General features: G+C 40.7%; 1 protein-coding gene across 1 annotated transcript in view; it reads right to left on the reverse strand.

Annotated features, from left to right (window-relative positions):
• The window catches only part of WRNIP1 (Werner helicase interacting protein 1), a 26,322-nt gene extending 22,364 nt beyond the window's left edge, over positions 1-3,958 (reverse strand). Inside the window, exon 1 of the mRNA XM_014940735.1 lies at positions 3,210-3,958. Coding sequence (XP_014796221.1) covers positions 3,210-3,752 — 543 coding nt within the window. The 5' untranslated portion in view covers positions 3,753-3,958. The remainder of the gene's footprint in view (positions 1-3,209) is intronic.
• Positions 3,959-25,195: the final 21,237 nt, after the last annotated feature.

Here is a 25,195-nt window from a genome sequence, read left to right on the forward strand (position 1 = left end):
ATTTGCTTATTGCTGAGTGGCTGCATATGGCTTCCCTCAATTTCTCCTCTAATCTCAAATGGATGCTTTCTATCCTTAACTTTTATTTTTACCTAGTCTGTGATTTTTTTTTAATTCCTTTTAGTTGGTTGATGTCACACCACAAATGTTGAATGAATACATTATTTCATTCTTATGTTATTCCCCATTTTTTGGAACTTGAAATCTTTACATTCAGACTGTGAGATTCAAATCCTGGGGATCACGCTTCTGCTCTTCCATGCCTAATCTCACTTCTACTGCCCGGGGTTTTATGCCTTCTCCTTTTTTTTTTTTTTTTTTTTTTTTTTTTTTTTTTACACAGTTCTGCTCTACCTTTTTCAAATGAAGTATCAGTTAGCACGGCATTTAGCTGTAGAAATGGAAGAAAGCATAGATGGGCAGCAATAACCAGACTCCATGGGTAGCAGGAGTGTGAAGAGGTTTAAGCAGTCTATGACCATCTTACACAGCACTTCTGAATTTAGACCAACGACCAACATATTTAATTAACTCTTATTTTAACATCTATTCTCTAATATAAAGCAAAATTTTCTTTGATAGGCAGAGCTTAGCACGTGAGTTTGTTACATTTGAAACTACATAACATACAATTATTTCTTAATATTTTCCACTGAAAAAGACCGTATTTAACAAGTTTTTGATTATCAGTCCAATCAGGTCCTGAGGCAGTAAGAATACTTATTTCTCCTTCACAAGATATTTCAAGCTTCAGGCACTTAGTTATGTGATTCTTCACATAGAAAGAGACATAGCTTTTCTTTTAATCTGTCCATCCTATACCTGTTTCAGGTTACTTCCTCATGAAATGCATTCTTAGACACGTTATATATACATATATATATAACCCAAACAGCAAGTGAAGAAGGTAGGCAAGCAACCATAGACTTCTTTTTCCATCTTTGGGGGACTATTTTGCCTTGCACATTAAATCTGTACAGACAGGAATTCAGCACCCAAGTAAAAGACAGAACTTTCAGCCATTTACCTGAGACAGACAATAAGATTTATGAGGAAAAAGGCTTAAGATGAAATTACACTCTAGCACCATCCTAGAAATATTGATATGCAAAGGTGAAGGAAAAAGTCCAACTTTCTGCTGTAGGATTTTCTGGTCCAGCCAGGAATGGATAGTCCAAGCACGTAGCCTCAAAACTTCGTTGAGGAATAACCTAGGAAAGAGATGAGCTACCCAACACCTTAAATACTTAGAAAGAGAAAATGTAACCGACAAATTATAGAACCATTCCTTGATGGGGCAAAAAGCACAATCTTTGAGGCAGGTCAGATTACTCACGAGCAGTAGAATTCAAACTCTGCGAGAAGCAAGTTTACTAAATACAACTCTGCATAACATGTATGGGTGAGAACATCAGATCATGAGAAAGGACAGGGAAAGCAGCATTATTATAAGCATGAAACAAGTCACCTGTTATTCAAAGACAGCCTTAGTACCACAGAAGGCTCCTAAACAAGACCTCAAATGCAAGCATAAGCTATCACAAACTCTTGAAAAAGCATTTCCATAGCCAAATAAAGGTAGGTTCATCAGATCACAACCCAAAGATCGGTGAATGCAGTTCTAATTTTCAGAGAGCATATACAGCCTTTGCTTTGTTACCACCGTAACGGGTTTTTTCCTAAAGAAAAAGAGGGCTTCAAGAAAGAGCAAGAAGATACTGCTGACACATATAAGAAACCAAGGGCAGAAAAATGTGAATACAGAAGCAGACCCCTGAACACGGTACTCATTCAAGAAGACACATTCCTATTTACTAAAGAATTCAATTTCACTTCTCTCTCTGGCCATCTTGCTTCAGTCAATCCACCTCACCCTTAATGAGTTTTTAGAAATAGCCCTTCTTTACCTCATCTCTTGGAGTCTTTGTCTTTCTGGTATTACCCAGCTACTCTGAAGAAAGTGGCATTTATTTAAGTTCACCAGCTGGTTCTTTTCAGGTGTATATTATCTAGCCTAAACAGCCTGTTGCATTATTGGTAATCATATTCATCTATCAATTGTTCTCACACCTGTTCCTCATTAACTGGGATTAACTGGCAGCATTATTCAAATACCATACATGTCAAGTCTCTATTTATCTTCAGGTAAGTAAGCCGAGAACAGCAAGCTGCTGCTCTGTTCTTAACTTCTCTGCTAGCATTAATTCATTAGTCAGTATCTTCCCTATCCCAGATTTCCCACACATAGTCTTTCGCAAAACCAAAACATCTATTTGTATGTAACATGCAAAACTTAGTGCTGTGCACGTCAGACTGACAGAGATAACCGTGTATTTTGCTTGCTCAACTTCACACCCACCTCACACCCCCCTGCAAATCTGGAACACAGAGAAAAAGGACAAACTGCAGGCACAGCCTTTGAGTGTTCCCTCCTTACAGCACCTGAGGCATTCATTTGGTCCTTCCCTCACTGCAGCTGTGAATCCCTTCACTGTTGTGCTGTAATTACAGTGCCTTTTGGGATTCACCATGGTCAGTCCCCGATACCTTAAGGGGCAGAACAACAGCCTGCAGCAATCAGATCCTGCAAAGACAGATGAGTTTCAGGTGCATTTTTATAGGTTTACTGGTGGATGAAAGCCCTGCCACACCTGAGCTGACTTCTATCTGGGTGACTGAAATTTACGAGCTAAAGCAAACCCTAACTAGTAATCTACCAGTATGTCACTCAATTTCCTAGTACCTTTACAGGTTCTGTTTTGTTGCTGTTTTTAAGCTTCTCGGCTTCTGTGTTTTAGTTAACAGCTTTGGAGTTTACCAAATCTAAACTACGTGAAACCAACAAGGGTGTGCGTAACCAAAATGCAAGCTGCAGAAGAGCAGGGCTGGTGTGGGGTGAGCCACTTCTGTTTTATTCGGGCGGTAGGTTGTGTTTCTGTAATCCAAGTGAAAACTTGCAGGCATCATCAACACAAAGATATCACATCAGAACCCAACAGGAGGGGGAGGAGGAAAGAGGGTGAGTTCAGAAAAATACACAGGTCCCACCCTTGAAGTTCATCAGCTTTGGGAGCCTCGTGAAAGAGAGAAGACCCTGGACACCCAAGCCGAGCTGCGCGGTGTGAACCTCTGCCTGGTCGCTCACCGCCGGGGCCCGGGGCCCGGCCGGGGCGGGAGCAGCAGCGGCGGGGCCCGGCGGCGCCACTCACCTTGCCGCAGCCTGGTGGCCCCCAGAGGATGAGGGAAGGGATTTCGTGGGACTCCAGCAGGGACCGCAGCAGGGTCTGGGCTCCCAGCACCCGCTCCTGCCCCACGTAATCCCCCAGCGTGTCCGGCCGCAGCCGCTCGGCCAGGGGCTGCCCTTCCAGCTTCTGCGCCAGGCTGGCCCCACCGCCCGCGGCTGCGCTTGCCGAGCTTCCTTTCTCCGGCTTCACGGCGGCCTCCTCCCGCCCCGCCCCGCTCCTCCCGCCGGCGGCTCCCGGGCTCTGCCCGCCACCTCGGCCCTTGTGGAAGAGGGAGAAGACACGCGGGGAGGCGGCGGCCGGGCGGGCCTCCTCCGGCTCCCCCTGCGCCTGTGTCCCCGGCGGGGCGGCGGCGAGGCGCGGCCGCTTGGAGGGGGGCGAGGAGCCCGGCTCCGCCTCAGCATCCCCGGCCTGCAAGCACCGGTCCAGGTGCGAGTTGATGTCGGCGCCCGGCAGCTCCCGCAGGCAGACGGGGCACTGCACCCGCGCCTCCTCCTCGGCGCCCTCCATCGGCTCCCGCCGGCCCGTGAGGGGAGGCGAGGCCGGGGCAGGAAGCGGGGCCGCCGGCCCTCGGTGCCCGCAGCCCTTCGGGAGCTGTAGTCCGCCCGGCCCCGCTCCCCGCCCCTAGCAACGAGGGGAAGCCGACGTCGTCTTCCCGCCCCGCAGGGAGCCTCGCTTGTTTCGAGGCGAGGAAGGGGACACCATCCTCCCCTCAGAGCTCTCCGCGCCGCGGAGGCTTCCCGCAGGGGCGCAAAAGCCTCTGTGGGCAGCGGCCAACATGGCGCCCTGAGGGGAGCCCGCCCCCCCTACCCTTGCAATCTCAGGTTATCCTGGGGCAAATCCCTCGGAGGCAGTGTTACCGTTTTTCTATCTGCACATAAAGTGTTGAAAAATCTATTTGGGATGCGCAGTGATCTTTCAGGCTATGATTCCAAGGTTGCAGGTTTCCAGCCAGTGGGCTCCCTCAGAGGCGCTGGGCAGCTGGGCCTGGGGAAGGGGTGGGAGAAGAACAAGGCCACACCAACCACGTCCAAATGGCCCGAAGCACCGTGGAGCTACTTTGGGTTACACCTACCAATAACAGTCAAGGTCTGTGCATTTCAGGGGCCCACCTGGTTGCTTGCTGAAATGTGTGAGAAGGTCATTCTCAGTTGCAGACCTACTAATATATTTTATTTTTTTTTTTTAAATGAAGAAAATACATCTCTTGCATTACGCAGAATGCAGGGCAGGTTGTATTTGAAAGAGAAGCATGGTAAGCGGTACCATTCGCATCCTGATTTACCACCTGAACTTGACCAGCTGGTAATTCTTTCCACATTACATCTTGTTTTCTTTCTGAAATTATATATTTAGGTTTAATTATGTACCGTTACATAATCGTTTCCAGCTGGTAAAATTCAGGTCAATCTAATGTCAAGATGTACTGGGAGGTAAACAAGTCTGGCTACTGGTACCTGTCCCCAGGCTTTGATTTTGAAAATGGCTGGTTGGCAAACGGCCACCAGGTCAGAAATAAAGTTTTTTGTTGAACTGAAGATGGAAGCCAAAGGACTGAGTTTCAAGTGAAGTACTTTGTGGTCTGTCATGTAAACCTAGTACTGGCTGAAGGAGTTACAATCTAAAAACAAATGGTGAAAGAAAAAGGGACTTTTTTTGTGGGTTCTTCTATTAGACTGTTACTTATTTGCCTGCCCATTTCTATTTTTAACCGATTTTATAAAAAATTACTGTTTTGGTTATATTTTTATTGTGCAATATTTGTTACTTTTTGTTTATATTTTTGTTCAATATTTGATACTTTTTGTTTATATTTTAATTGTGCAATATTTGTTACCTTTTGTTTATATTTTTATTGTGCAACATTTGTTACTTTATTGTTTATATTTTTATTGTGCAAATATTTTTCTGTTTTGCTGTTGGGCAGAAAAAAGCAGTAGGACTGTCGGTATATACCCCCTGTGCATACAGATATGCAAGTTTCTGTGTTAATGCGGTGGGTGTGTGGTTTCTGAGTGTGTAAGCGAAGATGTCATCATGAAGCAAACTATTTTGCTTCAAGTGAGAGATTGGCTTGTGGAAGATGACCCAGAAGAAAGCATCTTCCAGCCCTAAGTTGGGGAACGTAAATGATGGGAGGAAGGTTTTCACCCTTCTTTGAGGGAAATGGAGCTCAACACCCATTTGAATATGTATATTATTTTTTTCCTTTTAAAAAGTGGAATGCCATAGCCTCCCATTGCTCAGTGGCACAGGACCAGGGTGGGATTGTTTCTGTGGGACTGTTGAGGAGGCACATGCAAACAAGTTTCACTGTGTGCACCTCAGAAACTTTCACTTGCATAGCTTATTGTTTCAGGGATATATTAAGGTAATAATGGGGGAGAGGATAACAACGTTTGGACTCAGTCCTAGTCTCTGCTTGGTAACAGAGCCCAGTAATACCTTCAGGCTTACCATCCCATTAATATTTTCCCAGATAACTGACCCATTGGTCAGCTTGAAGGAACAACATGTCCTTTCAGTGGGACATGTCATTCACATTAGATGAATGACCACATTTGGTGGTCATAACCTAGAGGATGATGTGCTCTTTGAAAAGCTATGGAGAGCCTGAATCAGCTTTCCTTGGTTGCAGTCATGTCAGGCCAGAAGTAGTCTTCACAGCCAGGTGGCTCTAAGACACTGTGGGATTTGAGTAGCTGGAGGCATGCAGTCAGTGGGAAGGCATCTGGAAACATCGCCTGTTTTTTCTGAGAGCTTTGGAGTATGTGGCATCACTCACTGGGGTGGAGTAGATCAAAGGATCTGTAGAGTAACGGCCGGAAAGTTAGGCTGAGCCTTTGTGGGATGTCACCTGCAATTGTCAGTGCTTTTAGAAAAACTTAAGAACCTGCTCTTGAGAAATGGGAAGAAAGTGTTGTAAAGTATCTTTTCACCTGAAGGGGATGGAAAGGGATGTCAGAGCCATGAGAGCTGGTGAGGAATGCTAGAAGTAGCAGACCTGGCAATTTTTACATACCATTCTTCAGATAATGAGCGTCTTGCAGATCCATGCTGGTGTCCCTGCATCTCGCACATTAACAGCGCGCTCTAGGGCTACAATAATGTGGTAGCAGGAATCTCTCTGGAAGGCTCATTTGCAAGCTGCAAGCTTGGACTGTCCTTTGCTGTCCATCATCTATAAATGTCACCACTATCAAGCTGCCTCCTGCTTCGCACACGATACCATGTGGCATCTCCCACATCTGGGAGGAGTTTGGAGGGCTAACTATGGGCAGTGCAGTCAGCTGGTGTAGGTATATGCCTAATCTACTGCATGTGCACAGGTGTGGGGTCAAAGCACAGTGAGGAGCATTTTCTGTTAGAAGGTGTTTGGGTAAAAATAACCGATTTAATTGGGTCTCTGGTTGTACCCTGAAAGCTGTTTCTCTGTGCTGCTAATGACTGTAAGGTTGTATGTAAATTCTTAATTATACCATATAGTTTATGGTACTTAAGCAAGTTAAAATGGAAACCATCAGCTTTGTAATGAGATTGACGAGATTCAGCTTGATAGAACTAAATCATTAGTGCCATGCTTCGGTAGCTGGGTTTCTGGTACAGTGAAGCAAGGGTTGCAATAATAACAACGAAAGTGTTTTTGTCCTCTATTTCCTGGGTCTACACAGAGTTGCTAAGTGAAATTTTAGAGTAGTTTCTCTTACTCTTTTAAAATTAGTTATGCAAAAGGACGTATTTTCCAATGTAACCAAGTGATTACTTGAAGGGAGGGGGAGAACCCACCAACTTCCTGTGGAATAGAAGCCCATCTGTAGAGAATTAATCCAAACTAACAGCTTGACTTGCAATAACTTCCCAGCCAATCTTACCATTAGACAAGCCTTGATGATCCTGTAAGTACTAGGCACATAGTGAGGGCCTACAGTGGGAAGGAACCCAGCTAAGGACTCTGCAGCTTTCCACAGAGGGCTTGAAATCACCACCATTTTGGCAACTACCTATTTCTGTGGTATAGGATAGTGGGAAGAGAGGGAAGGACTGTGTTCAGGCCTACACCACTTTGTTTAATATCAAAAATCTTAATGGACTTAACAACAGGTTCCTTGCATATCAACTTGCTGGAACTGCAACAGAGAGAAGCAGAACACATTGAGCAATATGAGCCACTGAAGTGGTTAAGAAGTGGGGAGTGATCCAGAAGCAAGGTCTGCAAGCAACAGCAATATGTATTGATTTGATTGAGCTAAATAGTTTCGATGAATAAATTAAATTACATTGTAGCCTGCTTGAATGTAGATAAGCATGTGGAAGGGCACCTGTGAACAACTAGTGCTGTTAACTCTGTATTTTTGCTTTGGTTCAGAGAGTATAAGGAGAGGGAGTTGAAATATAAAATATTGCAACGATGGCAGTTTTCTAAAGTTAAATGCATGAATAACACTGATGCTTCTTATTTGTCTTTCTTTTGTACAGCCAAGAAGGAGGAGAAATCAGAAGTTACGAGTGTTCACTGGTTTATGAATCTAAGGTGGAAAAGAAAACAGACAGTAAATTAACTGGACATAGTATGAAGCTACTAAAGATTAACAGGCTGGAAGAGTTCCATACGCAATACAACAGCAACAGACTGGAAAAAACAGCCTTTTTTCAGAGCATGGAAAAAATGGAGAGGACTAGAAGCTTTCAGGAAGAAAAATTCAATGAATCAAATCCTGGAACAGGAGATGAAAAGGTAACTAACTAACAAACTGCATAATTAATTCTGTCTTCCAAAAGTGCTGTCCCTTTCTTCTTTCAGGTAGTTAAAGAGTTTACTCTGTGTGTTTCCTACTAGAGTTGAATTTTTCATTATCATCTATGAAAATGTACTGGAACTGTGAGAGACTGGTCAGCACGTTTTAATCTTTTTGATTGATAGAAACAAGCATGTGTGGGTTTATTCTGGGGTTTATTTACAGCTGGACTTATATACAGAGGCTGTAAAGAAGTTGTGTGGTTCTGCAGCTCTTCAAAATCAGAAGGTAAACGTGGATTTTGTTGGATTCCTGTTTTTAAAGTATTTGTCCTATCTAATAGTTCTGGAGTTAGTGGGGACTGAATGAATCCCATGGAAAGAGCAGATTTCCCAGAGGAACTAAGGCAGCTTTGTCATTTGCTCCCCATTAATGCTGGGGGAGCAGAGCATGGTTATATGCTGTGTACCATGCTTGCAGGGATAAGTGTTGTCTGGTCTGTGTGCCGCACCTGTCTCCAGTAAGAACAGTGCTGGGCATCATTGCATGGGGTCTCTGGCAGGAAATGACCCTTTGACCAGCCAAAATGTGTTTAGAAATAGCAACACATTTATATTATGCTTTTTTTATGGGAGAGTCTAAAGGAAGCAGTATTTTTATTGACATGTCTTTTAGACAAGAACTAAGAAAATGTGCTTGCAATAGGGGAATGAGAAATTTATTTTATACACCAGTGTATGAAAAGACTTGAAAAATCTGCGCTGTGGCTGTTTCTGTGCTAATTGTGCTGATGTTGAAGTGCAGTTTTTCAAGTATTTTGAATTGTTTTTTTTTTTTGTTCAGATGATATTCTGGAGCATTGGTGTAAAGTAAAATAAAAAGTAAATTGGTGTTTCTATTTGTACAAAATTATTCCAGTCTTTAGTAAGGTACTACAATTTTTACTTTGCAGAGATAGAAAATGATTTGTATGTTAAAACAAACAAAGCACGTCTTACATAAGTAGGATGTGTTTATTATGTGTTATAGAGAGTTTCATTTAGTGTTACAGTGAAAATGAGAATTAAAAAAAATCTGTGTGATCAGGGTTTGGAGGATGTCATTAGCATGGTTAGCAAAGGTTCTTCCAGTATGAAAATCGTATCACAGGTGAGAAGGTAAAAACTGCTGTTGCTGCCATGTAGCTGTTCCTTTGAGTTTTGTCCCTTTAGGGTTAAGAAAAAGGCTATGTGAGCTGCTTTGTCTTTCCTAACGTATCTTAATTTGATGATGAATTGCAGACAGTGGCTTAGGTAGGGGATTTTCCACCACTTTTTGCTGCAAAAACTCTTGATGTTTGCTTCTTCAATCTAATGGTTGGAAATGGCTCTTCATTAGGAGTGCTGTAAGAAAAGGCAGGGAGAGTTTGGAAGTGCAGTAGGGGAGAAAGGAATAGGTTTAGAAGATGGACAGCTGGTGGCTAGTTGCAAGCTGGAGAAATAGCTCTGTATTCCCATTTTAGCTCATCAGTCTCCTGGGGACAAGACTTCAAAGGTGAAAGGCAGTCCAGCTGAACTCTGGTAATATACCTCACTGGAGTGAGGTTTCCAGATACATTCTGTTTCTCCTAAGCTTTTACAAGCTTAGAATTTAATTGCAAAACTTAACTTTCACACAATTTTTTTAGGAATTTCTCAATTGGATACAGAATTGGACCCTAGTTGTGCTGTTAATGTTGATGAAAGGAAAACCAAGACCTTCCTTTGGAAGATCTTAGCTTGGTCTGCTTGCCTGATAAACAATTTTATTATAGTGATCAGGAAAGGAAGGAAAGAAGATCTTGATGGCAGGAAATACAGTAAACTTTGCTCAGATGTATGAATTTACATGTGTATGCTTGTGGGCATATGTACGTAATTGCTGTGGGTGAAGGCCTGCTCAATTTGAAAGCAGTGAAAAAACATATATTCACTTCAATGGGAGTGGGTTGAAACTCAAGAGACCATATGAAAAAGAATGGTCAAACTGTGTACTTGCTGGGAGAAATAATTATTCTGAGGCTAATTGAATTACAGAAGAAAATGATCCCCTTCCTCAAGCCAGCTCTTTTTCTAGATACATTTTTTTAAAAATAAGCAAACATCATTTTAATCTTTCAGTACAGTATATTCTTGTAATGTCCATTCCCCTAATCTAAACAAGAAATGGGCTTCCCAGACATTAAAATAGAACTATGGAAAGCAAGCCCAGCAATTAATGACTTTACAGTGTAATGTATGTCTTGGTGCCGAGAGCAAGCTGTGGTGTTGCAGTCCTCTAGATGGCACTCTTGGCCACACCAGCACTCCACCAGGACCACTTGCTCTTGAGGATGCCTCAAAATAACTCATGGCAAATCTGCTCTTTACCTTGTTTTGCGTGTGTTTTGTTCAGAGTGTCCTCTTGCCCCCCATTTGTACAGTTGGCAGGACCTGGCCTTGTATCTCGGCTAAGTTTTGTCTTCAGGGCTGAACACAAAGTTTTGTTTCAGGTGATCAAGTGAGAAATGTTTTGTTTTATAGGAACAGTTTTCATGTGTAAGAACCAGATTTAAAAAAAGACTAAAAATCCAGATCTTTCTTTGACTTATTGCACTGAACAGCCACACCAGGGGGTTATGCTGGTTCAAGGGAGAGGGTGGCACGGGGTACGAACAGCTGTGAGAAGGTAAAACCACCACTTTTGACAACAGCACCAGCTTGTGCAAAGGTGAATTGATTGTGAACCTATTGCACAAATTACCCAGCTGCTCCACATTCCCCACCTAGACTGCTTCTGCTGGCCCAGCCAAAGCTGCAAGCTGTTGGTCAGCAAACCTGCAGTCTCTTCCTTCTGGCTCTTACCTTGTAAATGATGGGTGTGAGAATGCAATTCAAATTGTTTGATTTCGAAGCACTATCTGAAATTAGAGCACTAACTCCCTCTCCCCAATATTGTTCAGTTTTAAATACTCTAAAGTTATCTTCTTCAGGGTTAGCGACTTGTTTTTAAACCCTGTCTCCATGATTCAGATGCTACACCTTCTTTTCTATTAATAACATAAGTAAGGTAACTATTGACGCTCCTAGGCTTCTATTTAGCAAGTTAATAACAAAAGTGACCCCACCCCCATTGGATAATAATTAATTGACCACTTTTTCAGGACAACAATATTAAATAAACGTTCAACAAAAGCTAAATCTAGTCCTAAGTGAAGCTTCAAAGCTTTCTGAACTCTAGCAGACCACGCAGGGAAAGGGATTTGAAATTCAGGGTTCCTCTGCAAGCATAATGCCTCTGCTCTTAAAGCTCTTCCAATCTAGAGAGCTACGGCTGCAGTTCCTGGGGTTGAAGCTATTACTAGTTGACAGCGTTAACTAAAGGGTTTCTGGATCTTACCAGTTTGAATCTACAAGGCCTGGCCATTAGCTTGACTGACCATCCATTTTTTTTACTTATTTGCTTTGTATATACAGTAACTCATGCTGGTAATATGCTGTGACAGGAGAGATGGTCCCTATGCAAGCTTTCCCTTGGAGATGTGAGGATTGTGGAGGACCTTTAGCTAGAGCTCAAATGCAGCTGAACTAGTGTGGGTGATCTATTGCTTGCTGTCCACTGAGCAGTGGCGACTGGTTGTTTGCGTGCTTAGAGTCCACTGTAAAATGAAAGAAAAGGCATTGGTAAAACTCATTGATTTAGATGTTTCTTTTACTATGATTTAACCTCGCATTTGCACACCTAGTCATTTACTGCAGTTCAGGTCATGAAATGAGATGTATTAAATGAATTAAACTGCAGTCTTATGTACCAGAATAGAATTTCTCTCATTATTAGTACACATAAATGTGAAACCTAACATCTGCTAAAAAAATGTGACACTGTCATTTGCAGCTTACTGTTGTATAAGCAATAACCTCTACTAGCTCTACTGCCCTTGCTGTCCTTGAAAGAAGTGGCAAGAAGCAGAGCTGCTCTTTCCTTATTCCCATATTTCAAGGCTTCTTAGTCCTCCTCCTATGTGAAAACAATAATTTAATAAAGATCAAACCTCCCATTACCTAGTTTTATTTGAATAGGTAGTTGCTATGCCAGTTAATTTTGAAAATCTGTAGACATCTGGAATACTTTGAGTTCAGGACAGGCATTTATTTTCTTGTTTGATTTTTTTTTTTTTTTAAATACAAAGGGGGAAAAAATGCTACTCATTAGTATTTTGTTTCTTGAGTTGGCAATACAATTTTCCATGCAAAAGTATCCCTTTGATATTCTGAAAACAGTTTAAGGACTGCCTTTTAAATATTTAGCCAGCTGATACGTAAATATTTAAATATTTTGCTGTTGGATATACTCGATATTTGGTGTTCAGTTAAGCTGGCCCTGGGGTTGGCCAATTGTCCTCTAATTCCTTGGCTCCATGCAGAATGTGACCAGCCTTGTCTCCTTGGAGTCTTCTTTCTCCCTCTTGACCACTGCCACAATTTCTGTAGCAGTTACTTTCTCTGCAGCCTCTGTGTTGGAAACAGCCATGGTGGTGATGATACCTTTGTGAGTTCCTTTTTCCAGGGAAGGCTAGAGTCATGGCAGTATTTTGAACAGGGAACAAAATGATCACTGTTGCATAATTAAACCCAAAATAACCTTTCTCTGCCCCCAAACACTGGTCAGGATATTGATCTAAATATTTTGACAAAAATCTATTCCTTGTTTTACAATTTTAACTGAGAACGTGTCTTTAACAAAATCCTTCAAGGGTTCTATACGTTTGCAATGAGACTTCTTAACTAAGGAAGAGATCAAAACCCTTAAGGCTTTCTTCAGCCTTGAAATCAAAACATCATGTCTAAAGCTTGGCTTGATATGGCCAGAAAAGTGTAAGTGGACTCCTGCCAAGTTTGGGCCAATTTTTTTTTTTTACCAACCACCTTTTCAGCTTGTTTGAAATGCTATCAAAAGCCATCATGTTGCCAGCCTCAGCCTGGCACAGCTTTACAGAATATCCTTTCTGCGGTGCACTCTACAGGTCCCAAATTCATGGCACTCTGTTGTCATGTGGCAATGTGTGTAATTCCCTGATTTCAGGCAGCTCTGTTTTGCTTAATGTTCCCAGTTCCCATGTGTGGGAGAACGTACGTTTGTCCCAGAAAGGAAGAGAGGAGTATTGTTTCTTGACTGAAAGAAAACCCCCACAGCTAAACCCACCCTCCCCAACATAACAACTACATCAAATCTCAAAATGTGACTTGAGAGTACTCTGAAGTCTAAGTCTCAGAAGCCAGAAATTGACCAAGGAAAGGACAACAGTCACTGTAAATTTTTAAATCTCTTGACTTTTTTCAAATAATAGCATTATTTGATTTGTGAATTTTTAGTACTTGAGATTTCCAATACTCGTATTTCTTCACAGCCAGAGGGAGTGTTTTAAATTCTTTGCTTATTCACTTCCAATCAGATAAATACATAAGCGGAGAGGAAACGGCACTGGTTCTTCTTACTGCTTCATCTTCTGAAGACTAATGACTGTTAGCACTCTGTAATTATGGGCAAATGTTGCATAGAAGTTGTGTAATCCTTATATATAAGTTTTTCTTCCTTATATATAAGGATTATAAGGAGATATATATAAGGAATTCCTTCCTTATATATAGACCTAAGACCTTATGTAATCATCCTTCTCAATCCTTATATATAAGACAATAAACCATGACATGCTTTATTTGTCAGACTTTTAGTTTTCTATCTCTAGAAGTAAAACAGCTTCCCCGGGCTTATAATGAAGCTAGTAGCAGGATTTTTTTTATTAAAGTTGCTTACCATTTCCAATTTTAAGACCCTGTTTCAAGTTATTTAAAAATTTTCCAGGTTTTGGCTGCTCAAGCCAAAATTTTCCATGCAGGATTTGCATCACAGTGAATTGCTTGGAAAAATTCAGCAGAATCAGTCTATCTGTTTCTGGAAATTTTAGGGGAAGTAATTATCTTGATGATACTGAATGTTTCGCATCCATGTGGTTGAAATGATTGGGCATGTCTATCCTTTGGATCAAAGACTTAATGGTTGGCAGGTGAGCAGATGCTGGATATGAGTGGGAGAGACAGCTGGGACCTGTGTTCTGCATGCTAGTGGTTTGGATATGGGAGCAACGTAGAGAGACTGCAAGCACAGGAGCAGAAGGGACTGTGGACAATAAAGCCATGGCATTTCAAACTGACCTTCCTGTTCATGTGTACCATAACACATTTTAAGTGATTGTCTTGAATTTTGCTATTTGGGTATTTTTTTTTCCCCATTTCTTGCCTGTTAAAAGGGAAAAAAAGATGAGCAGTGGCCTGAACTGCTAACAGCAAAGGGATTGCCCTAACAGTTTGCTTTCATTTGAGAAGTTCTGGGATGTCAGAGTAATTGCCGTTCAAGCCTGTGCAATACACATCTCGTGTGGATCCCTGCACCTGTTTCATGCTTGTCAGTAGGCCATCACTTCTTTTCCTTATAGGTTCAGGGAATGTGTTGAAGTGTGAGAAGGGGTCCTGCTGTGTGTCCGAGCCTTGTCTGGCTAGGTGGTGCTTACGGAGCTGGGGAGGGTTTTGAGGGTGACTGCCAAATTTTATCTGCTAGAGCAGGAGAACCAGGTTAATCAGTTCATTAAAAATAAAGGGATGGATCTACCCCTGCAAAGAAATGCTGCTGGGATTGCAGGTAGTTTCTGCCTTTTGGCTTCGTATCTCTGGCACATCTTGTGGACTGTGTTAAGCTGTGGAAGAAAGAAACAGATCCGTGCATCTGGAAATACACAGGTAGTAGATACACTTTTAATGAGTTAGATATATTTCACTAATCAGCATTGGTATTATTTAACTGGATGAATGCTGCTTATGTTCAGATGTAGCCAGTTAAACCTACCTGTTATTTCATGGAGCGGCAAATATTCCTTTCTTTTACAAGAGTCTCTTTGGCAGCAAATCCTAGACAGTTGATGTGCTTTTCAGGAACATGCATCTCTTCCCTTGCTGTCGGCGTGCTTTATTTTGCCATTAAAACATGACGCATCCTCTAGTGACCTCTACTGGGTGCAGTACAAGGGACTGCCTCAAGGTTATCCACTTTGTCATGGTGAGAGCCAGGTTTCCAGCCCTTCTTATGGGACTCTTGAGATCCGTAGTAAGGCTCATGGCTGTAATTTTCCTGTTGTTGTCAAGTGAATGTAGCATCACTAGTTATTAAATCACTAGATGTTGCAGTCAAAGATAGTATGTATGTTTACTGTGATTTCCCAGAAGGTAATACCTTCTGTGATAACCCATAGTGTTTTAACTCAAGGGCTTTTAGAAGAGTTCTTAACAGGAAACATTAACAAAACATTAACTTAAACAAAAGAAATATAAGAGTTTAGAAAGGCAAAAAGGAAGACACTTGTTCTAAAGTAGGTCCAAGGTTGTAGGTTGCTAGAATGCTTAGGAATTTAATTTGTTTGCTGCAAATGAAATTTTTCTTTATTTCTGTAAAGACACCCAGGTGCAGAATCTCAAAACTGATTTCATGTCAAAGGCTTGAGATCTGAGAAGTCTGCAGCCTCACACGTACATATTCTTCTATTACTATTGGCAAAAGAGCCATGACCTAGTGTGAACATACAACAGAAGTTTTCACACATTGTGTGAGGAGCTTGCAGGACACTGATAAGGAGAATAATTGAAATATTACTACACATATAAGCACTCAAGATTAATAAGATTCATAGAAATTGAAGAAAGCACTCATAAAAATAAAGTGTAGAATTCTTTATATACTCTTCCATGATGACCTAAGAAACTCATTATATGAATGTCCTCTAACCCATCAGAAAAAATGTTCTTTCAGGAATCTGAACTAATAAAAGCAAACCAGCTAGATTTTATTAAGGTTGTTGATGCTGTTTCCATTTATACTGATTCTGCTTCTATGACATATATGCATGGATAAATGGAAAGAAAGGAAAAACTAAGGGGGCACTCAGTAAGAACATGTTAAAAATGGTTTTATGCATGTTGTTAATTAATTTGATAGTGTAAGTTACTGAATGATGATTTTTTTTTTCTAAAACATTCACTTTAAGTAATGATCTTTAAGTCCATTCTTCAACCAACTTAATAGAGATGAAGAGCTAGCTGTTCAGTACCATACCATCAAGGAGAATGTTGTCCCTGATACGCACCTGTGTTGAATCTGAAGTTCAGTCACATTCAATTACTGAAATCACTAATAGTGTAGAATTGTGTGTTTCATGCAAGACAGTCAAACAAGAGTGGTACAGAGAAGATAATTAATAAACATGTAAAACACATACTAGCACTCTATAGAAAGTCGTTTCTGTTGATTCACTGGCAAATAAAAAAAATCTAGTCTGTGGTTGGTAGATTGCATTTTGTCTCTGATACAGTCTGAAGCTGGTACAGCACTCACAGATGGACTTGAAAAAAGGATCTACTTTTTTGTTTATGCCTAGCTCACTAAGATTTTTGCATTTTTTCTTGGGTGAATTGTAGTTTGTAAGGAAAAATAAGTCAAGCTCATTCCACTGTTGTATTTTTGTTGCACTTCTACTGTTTTGCTATTGGAAACTTATTTTCCAGTTTTTAAGACCTAAGGCTAGTACATTAAATAGTATTTGTTAGCAAGAGATCTATATCCATTGCATTGTGAAGAAAACGGATTTTAAAATGCTCTGTGTTAGGGGCATTGTGTTAACCATAGGTTGCCTTCTAGTCCTTATCTGCACTGAAGTATTTTTTTCCTGAATTTTGCATAAGTCAGTGACTGTCAGGGCTCTTTGTCAATTTTGTTGCACACGTCGTGAATCCATTTGATATTCAGAGTGGTAACATCTGTCAGACATTTGGTTTTTGACTGTTCTGGATATAAGTTATATTTTTTTCTTTTAAGTTAAAAGGTCCATCATGAAGTGCAAGTTTCCCAGGCTATCTCCTAAGTCTTCATACATAGAAAGGTGGCATGTACTCAGAAGTATTTCAAGAGTGGAGCAAGTGTCCTTGCCAGGCAGTAGGGCTGTGCTTGTGCATGGACTCCTGGATAATCTGAATCCTTAACTTTGGGAGGAAATGAGCCAACAGCAGCCTGAGACCAAGACTGCTGGTGTCCTCTCAGGACCCCATGGAATGTCCATTCCAGGCTCATCCTTTCCCCTCTCTTTCTAGAGAAGTATTGTTATTAACTGCAAGTAAATTATTCCTAGAACTCCCTTGTTCTTGTGCATGCTGATATGTGTCCTGTGGCTCTCAGACCTGTGAAGGTTTGGACACATGGCTGGTGTGATCAGAAAAGCTGGTGATCTCTACCAGAGTTCATATTTGAATAGTACTTCCTTGAATTCCCAAAGTGAGCAGAGAAGGGGGGTGGGATCTAAACAGCTCTGTGAGTCTCGCTTACTATTCTGTGGTGCTGGAGAAAACGTGAGTTTGGCTTCCTAACGGAGTGTGAGGGAACAGTGCTGCCCTTTGACCATGATGGTCCTTCCTCAAAGCAGTGTTAATCAAGAAATAAAATTTAGAGCTATAACAAGTAACTTTCAGTAAATCAATTTTCTTTCTGTATGTGATACTACAGCGGAATACTACTGCTAGTGGCAGGTGACTGTACTTAGTGGTGAGCTTGTATCTGTTCAGTGAGTTGTGAAGGACCTTTGATAATAATCATGTGTGTTATTATGAGCAAGCAGAGACTCCAACTGAGATTGTGTGAGGCACAGTACAGGTCAAATCCACCCCACAGAATTCATTGTCTGAACAGCTGGCTAAGGGAGAAGTAAAACGAGGAACAGGTACAGAGATGGATGAAGAGTCTCTTCAGGTCACGCTCTCAGTCAGTGACATCCCTACAGAAACATCCGTAATATGGACATGAAATTGCTGACTCTCTGTCTGGTATCCTCTTTACATAGCTATATGCTGAGAGCCGAGGGGAAGCATGCCTCTGAACCCTCAGCCTACTGGATCCCAGCCATTTCATCAATGCTGGTTACTTTGCAAAGGTCCTGCACACCATTTGGTCCAGGATCTAAGATTTCAAAAATCTGTTGTAGCTTCTAGATGTTTTCTTTATTTTTCTGGTGTTCATTTAGATGCAATTCACTCCTTCCTCCCCCAGTTCATTCCCATTGTTTTTTATTTTGATCCTATGAATACTTTGGTGAGAGGTTTATCATATGTGGAACATGCGACTGTTAAAACATATGAAAAGGAGATCAGTTTTGATACAGCAAAGGCATAGATACTTATTTCAGTGTAAAAATGTTGAATCTAGTCTGTCTTCCCTTAGAAACTCCTCTTTGACCTTAGATGCATGGCTTAGCAAAGAATTCTTTTGGCCGTGGTCATTCAAAAGTGTCTCGTTACAGGTTACCTACCCAGCCAATTTGTAACATACACGGAGGTGCAGGGAGGTACACCAGACCGTCCCTGTGACCTTTCTCTCCTGGCGCCTTGTGCAATGTCTAGTGAACACGTTTAGCAGAAGTCACGGTGCAGTCAAAGTGTCTTTCCAATGCTGGGCACAGTGTGAGGATTCCAAACAAGGGCCTTTTCATAGGAGAGGTCGCATTTCTGTCACCTCCAACAGAAACCTCATGTGTAATGAGCATTTTGAGGAGTTGAGTAGCTTCATTTTTCCCCATATATGGACAATCCAACGTAATTCCTGGTGCTTGGTCCTTCTATGTTTGCTGAAAATGGTTTATTTTTCACTCCCGATTTAAAGAAACTTAATTGCTTATATTGATAACATAACTGTTTGTTAGGCATTGTATAGTATATAAGGGGTGATTTTTTTTAAGTACTATGTAGTCAAATACTTTTAAGCGGCTAATAAATGTCTACAAATGAAATTCTTGAGAGAAATAAAAATGTGGTTCTATAATATGACCTTATGCTAAAGGTGCTTATATGCACACAGGATGTTGTAATAATACAAATAGAGGAATTTGTTATTGATACTGAGAAGAGAGTGTGTTTTTCCATAGTTCCCTGTCTTCAAGGCTAACAAAGCAGACAAAATGCTCATGGTACACAACATCTCCCTAACTCCAAGCCTGGACTAAACAGTGATGGAGCAGATATGTGGGCAGATAGGTTAATTTCAGCTATGAGCCTATTTAGTTATGAGCTTGTCCAGTTAACCTCATATCTTAAATAGTGACTGTAGTTGATAGGAGAAAATTGGAGCCCTTTATCTTAAGTATGGCCAGGGAGACAACAAGGTGAGGCATGATTTTTTGTTGACGTTTGATGATGCCACAGCCCTTAATATCAACATTACATTTTAAAGGACATGCTCACTAAGAGAATTGTTGCTTTTGTAAAACCAAACGCTTTCTGTTGTCTTTCTGCAATTTATGGTGGGCCCATGTTTGGTAGTTCTAAATCTGGAGAAATTTCCTAAAGCCTCTTGGTTCTCCATGATTTAGACCATCCAGAGGCATCCTAGGTCTCCTATTTTTACCTACTCTATGTACTTCTTCCAACTCATATGTTAACAGGGCTTTCTTATGATTTCATAAGAAACCTATTCTATTCTATAAGATGAGAAATGTACAGTATGGAAATGTAGCTTGCTAGTGAGGGCATCTAAAGAGTTGGAGGGTCTGAACAGAAGTCCATATAGCACCACTAAAATGGAAGAATGAACAAAATTAAGAAGATTAGTACAAATGAATCAGACAAATTGACTGAATTTATTAACTTATGTTTCTATAAAGAGGTATTTTTATTTTAGTCACTTCTAATCCTGTACTTCTTTCAAGATAATATTCTAGCCACTAAAAGGCAGATCGGTCTCCCTGTTGCAGCTTTCCAGCACTACATCCAAGATATGTATCTTTAAACTGTTGTGTATGTTTTTCATTTTTAGTTGTAGAATAACTCACTGTCTGTTAAACTAGACACATGTGCAAAGGTATGGATTTATCCAAATACCTAAATTGCCCAAGTTTTTGAAGGCATTTTCTCTTCATTGTCCTGATTCCACATGCAACTACTGCCTCTCCTGTCATGTTAGTTCCTGAATTCATTAAACACAGTATTTGCAGCTTTTTCCTTGCTGTAAGGAGAACACCTTGTACACATAATGCTACATCACAAAATACGTATTTCAAATCTTTATTATAAAGTTGTACAACAAATGCAAGTTGTAAATTCAGCTGTGAGTCACTGCTGCTCCAGAGAACAAGCATGAACATCTTTAGCTAAGAACTCATAGTTGGAATTCCTAACAAGTCAAACAGATCTTGTTTAAATATCTTCTTGAAGAATTCTTATGAAATATTTTCTGGCTGCCACCAATTGCTAACAGATTGATACAAAATGTTTGTTGGGGCTAGTGTGAGACTTGTAAGGAAAGCTTGTGTGATGACTCTCTGCACTTTTGCTGGCTTATGCCTGTGCTGCGCGTGTAATTAGCAGTAATTTCATGTATGGTTAGATAGTTCAGGAGGCCAGCCCAGGATGAGTGTTTGCTCCTTATGTTCTCGGGCAATACAAAGTTTCACTGCATTGCAGATTATTTATGGATGCCGTGAGTGACAGTTGTCACATCAGAGGCTTAACAGTCTAAGTGGCAGGCCGTTACACAACTTGGTGGAGAAGCAGGGGCTCAGAGGGAGAAGCAGCACCCAAGGTCACCCAGCAGGTCTGTGACAGAAGCAAGGCTATAAGCCAGACTTTCTGACTTCCAGGTTGGGGCCTGAGGCATACTGCTACTGCAGCGTGACCCCATTGCAATTAAAGAAATGTCTTCCTTATCACACCTGTTTCTTATATCTGGAATTGTATTCTCTGACACACATTGTATGAAAGCCTTCATGTTATTAGCTAGCATTTGCCAAGTGTGTGGGGGATATTTTCTTCTTTAACCCCACAAATTCTTCAGTCATCTCCATTTCAGCATCATGTGACTGTGGTAGAGAAAATTGGCTTCTTAGCGATCTCTGAGTTCCAAAATCAGTGGAATGCTTAATTGAAAGAATATGGGTGGGCAATAATGATTTAAGCCCTGTTTCCAGATCTGCCAAGTCTCCCATAGTTCCCAGGATCTCCTGCATCTGGAATCATACCCTTAACGTATGCAGCGTCTGGAACTATGAATCGTTTTCCAAATCTTCAGCAGACACCAAAGAAAAAATTAGAATCTTAAAAATAAACCCCCCACATTATCTTTCACTTACATTTGACTTTAGAAACTGTATTTTAGCTTGGAAATGATAATAATTTATAGGGATCCATCAGTGCAGGAAGGTAAGAAGAAAAGTGCATGTCTGTAGTGTTATGTATGAGTTTTATCAGCATGAATTTGGAATGGGAATTGATTTGCGTGTCAAATGAAACACTGAGGTTTATGCCAGATAAACATTTTGTAGAAAAACCCCCAAAACATTGCTTTGGAGCATCTGTTTATCCATTCTTCAATGCCTGTCCTGCTTTTTTTTCTTCTCAGCTTATAAAGCCATGCTTCCTTTGGTTTTTGTGGTACTCCACTGTAGTCTGAAAGAGTAATTCAGTATTAGAAAGAACTAGGTGAAACTAAAGCGTAGCTTTCTGAGCTAAGACATATAAAGTACTGCTATCTGTTCGTCAATTATATTGCAAACAAACAAGTACTATTTGGCCTAGTTTAAAGCTAAGATTTTCTACCATCCAGCTAAAATGACATGCTAAGGGATATGGTCGGAGATGTTTCACCATGTGGGTGGTTGTGGATTATTTTCAGAGAGCCTATTCACATGCTTGAAGTTAAGCATGTGCTGAAATGCTTTGCTAAATCAGGATTGTTAAGTACTATGAATTTATTTACCTTGAGGTTGTCTGAGCATACATCCAGTAAAAAGACAATTACTTTTTCAAGGAGCTCATATTCTGTGTGTAAATAAAAACGAAGTGAGAATGGCACAACAAAGCAATTAAGTTATTGTTCAATGAACTTGTGTTTGTAGCAAGCCTTTCCTTAACCAAGTGGAATGCTTTAATCACATCAGAAGATTTTTTCAAGCGTCATTCTGCAGGGTTTGGATTTCGGTGTACCATGGATTGTGTGATAAGCCTTGTGTTGCTGATGCCTTGAAATAGGTTAAAGTACAAAAGAATAAAGGGAAAGCTAAAGATAAATTGGAGGAGCAAAGAAAAGCTGCTCCCTTTTTATTTTCTTTTTTAAATTGTCAAAGATCCAGATAGCTTCTCTTTTACAGAAGTTCTGCATTTAGATCAAACCAGGACAAACTCCTATGGAGTTATTCTGGTTGACACAAGCCAGGAATTGGTCTGCTGTGTTTCACTGAACAGAAAATAAAGCCTGCATTAGGAAGATTCCTTCTCCTGACCAAAAAGTGCAATTTTAGTAAATACAATGTCCATTCTAGATAAAACTTACCCAATTGCCACTGATTCCTTATCAGAATTGTTGTCAAATGGGAATTTCATTTGTATCCCTGAAATGTAAATTCTTTGGTTTATGAAGCTGGATTTTTTTTTTTTTTTTTTAAATCATTGGGAACTAGCCAGGCACATTTCTCTTCATTCTTTTCCAGTGCTTTCATAGTTATTTTCCCTGAAAGTGATCAGGGAAAATTTTCTGATATTCATATCAGTAGAACTCCTACAATATAGGAGACAGGAACTTGGACTAACATCCCTTTACTGTCTGAGCATCAGTTTAAGATCTGTAATGTATATAGTATATATGCACTACTATCTGACTGAATGGGGTGGGCTAGGAATTGTTGGAAAGATTGTTTCCAATAATGGTCATCTGAATGCAATGAAAAGAGAGAAGAAAATTGCATTCAGATGAACTGTGATCTATGGATTACACAGGATGTAAACCTTCAAACCTAGCAGGCTTATGTTTTTATTAGGAACCGTTGCCAAACATTTGTCATTTTTACAGATCCTAATGCAGATAATCCTTCATTTGTTTTCTAAAAAATCAAACCCTATTACTTTTATGAGCTGCAATAGTAGATTTCCCATTGTGTCCCCATCACCTTACCTGTTGCTAGTTTGCTGATGTTCAGTAAGTGTCTGCAAGACCGGTGAGAAAGCCAGGCTGAGAGATGTAAAACTGGTCCCTGTGTAGCAGTCTACTAATTGCTCTGCTTGGAATAAGTTAGAACAAGAATAAGTCTGTCCCCAGCAAAGAGAGGTCTTCACCTAGTAGTTACAGGTATTTTTCAAATACTCTGCAAGTGAAATTTCAGTTCTGTCTCACCCGAAAATGTGGATCCTACACACAGTGTAATTTTTTTCTTTTGAGGGGCTGATAAAGAGCAACTACAGTTTACAGTGACCTCCAGTGGTGAAAAACCTTTCTGGAAGAGTGGCATAGCTAATATCCCAATGTTGTCTGAAAGTCATTCATCAGAGGGTTTAGGTGATGCAGATTTCAGTCCTGTGAAGCACATTACAGTCAGATTTATTTATCATGTTTTGAGCCTTGTTTCTGTTGTTTTGTTGATTTCAGAAAAAAGCTTGTATTTTTCTTCTTTCTGCTCTTTCTCCTCTCAGGATCTTCTTGATTTTTGGATTTACAGTAGTTGACAATAGTCATACATATTGTATATGAGCTGTATGAGGCTTTGCTGATTATGTGTTTCCTGGTATGATAATGTGAGATCAATTCTGGTCTTCCTACCTCCAGAAACCTTATTTTCTGTAGTCTTCTCAAAGCTCACAATTTCTTTCAGCTCCTTCCACATCTGCCTTTCTGGCTTTCCCACATATTTGCGAAGTCTCTCATATGTTGTTCATTGAGAACTTTTTCCATTTCACTTAATCTGGCTTCTTCACTGTTCTAAGTTAAGGTTTGACTCTGCAATGGTTTAGCCATCTGGTTAGCCCAGACCCCACAAGTAGTATGAAAGAGTAGATTTTTGGAATTGTTGATGCTGGAGTATGGCATTTGGGAAGGTATTTCCATGTTCTACAAGGCAAAATATACCTTTATGCTTTAGAGTTGTTCCTAGCAATTTTTATTAGAAGAATACTTGTCTTTGCCTACGCTGATTTTTGTACTGTGGGCAGCAGAGATTAGCCTGATTGCTGTCAAGTGGCTGGTATTCATTCCTTCGATTTCTTAGCATTACTGACCTTTTCCTGTAGAAAAGAGAGAGCTATCTTCAGGAATGAAAATGGAGCTGGATTCTACAAAGAGCAGTCAAGATGTCAGGTCATTTGTGGTTTTATAGGGGTGGGGAGGAAATGCTTTGGGGTTAATATGATACAGGAATCACTTGCCTTTCCCAGATGATTTTCATTCTTTTACACATCATATACCAAGTAAATGTGCTCTGTGGTATACATGCAAGGGATCAGAAATCATCAGACTTCAGCCAGCTGCTGTGAATGTAAATTCACATGTGCGTGACTTCAGTGGACATATTCTGAGTTGCCAATGAGGTTATAATGGGAGTTGTCTTTTCATGGGAATGTCTAGATAGAGAAATAGAAAAAACAGGTATGAAGATCAGGTTTCAGAATGTGCGAAAGAAGTCTTGTTTGCTGACTTTCTGAACCAGGTTTTGCTGATTATAATGGGTCTGAAATTCTCGTGGGCTTTCTTTGTGATGATATTGAAGAGACTGTCAGAATGGAGTACCTTGTCTTGCTTGCCATGGGCTAAAATTTGGAAAACAAACCAAGCAATTAAACAAGACAGGAGAGCTGCCCACTGTAAGATAAAGCATGAAACATTCTTCTGCAAACTCTTCTTGGGCTGGGTCTGTCATAAATCCTTCCCAAAGAGATTGGTTGTGTGCTGCTGAATTACCTTTAGAGAGGCTTTCTATACGTTTGCCTTGACCACAGTGCCTGGGAGTGAAAGAACTTCTTGTCGTTGTAAAAGAAAAGTGGGTGTTTTGACCCCATTTCTGCTCTCTTTAATCGGCTGCAAGGGGGCAACTATGCTTGTAAATGGGAGGATTCAAGTCCTAAGAGACAGGGAGCTTGGGTACCATGCTGGCAAGGAGCTAGTTAACTTCCTAGGAATCTCTTGGTAGCTTGCTGCTTGTGAACTCTGCAAATGCCTGGAAATTGAGTGCATATTTCTAATAGCTGGGGAATAAACATGTATAAGAATAGCTCATTCGTCTGATTTTCCAGGCCAAGAGAAAAACAGGGCTCACATTGGAGTTGAGGTGCAGAACTGGTGATAGACGTAGCCTGGCTGGTTCTGCAGTGACAGGCA

The sequence above is a fragment of the Calidris pugnax genome, unplaced genomic scaffold (genome assembly GCF_001431845.1).
Source record: "Calidris pugnax isolate Ruff unplaced genomic scaffold, ASM143184v1 scaffold8, whole genome shotgun sequence".
Taxonomy (NCBI): Eukaryota; Metazoa; Chordata; class Aves; order Charadriiformes; family Scolopacidae; genus Calidris; species Calidris pugnax.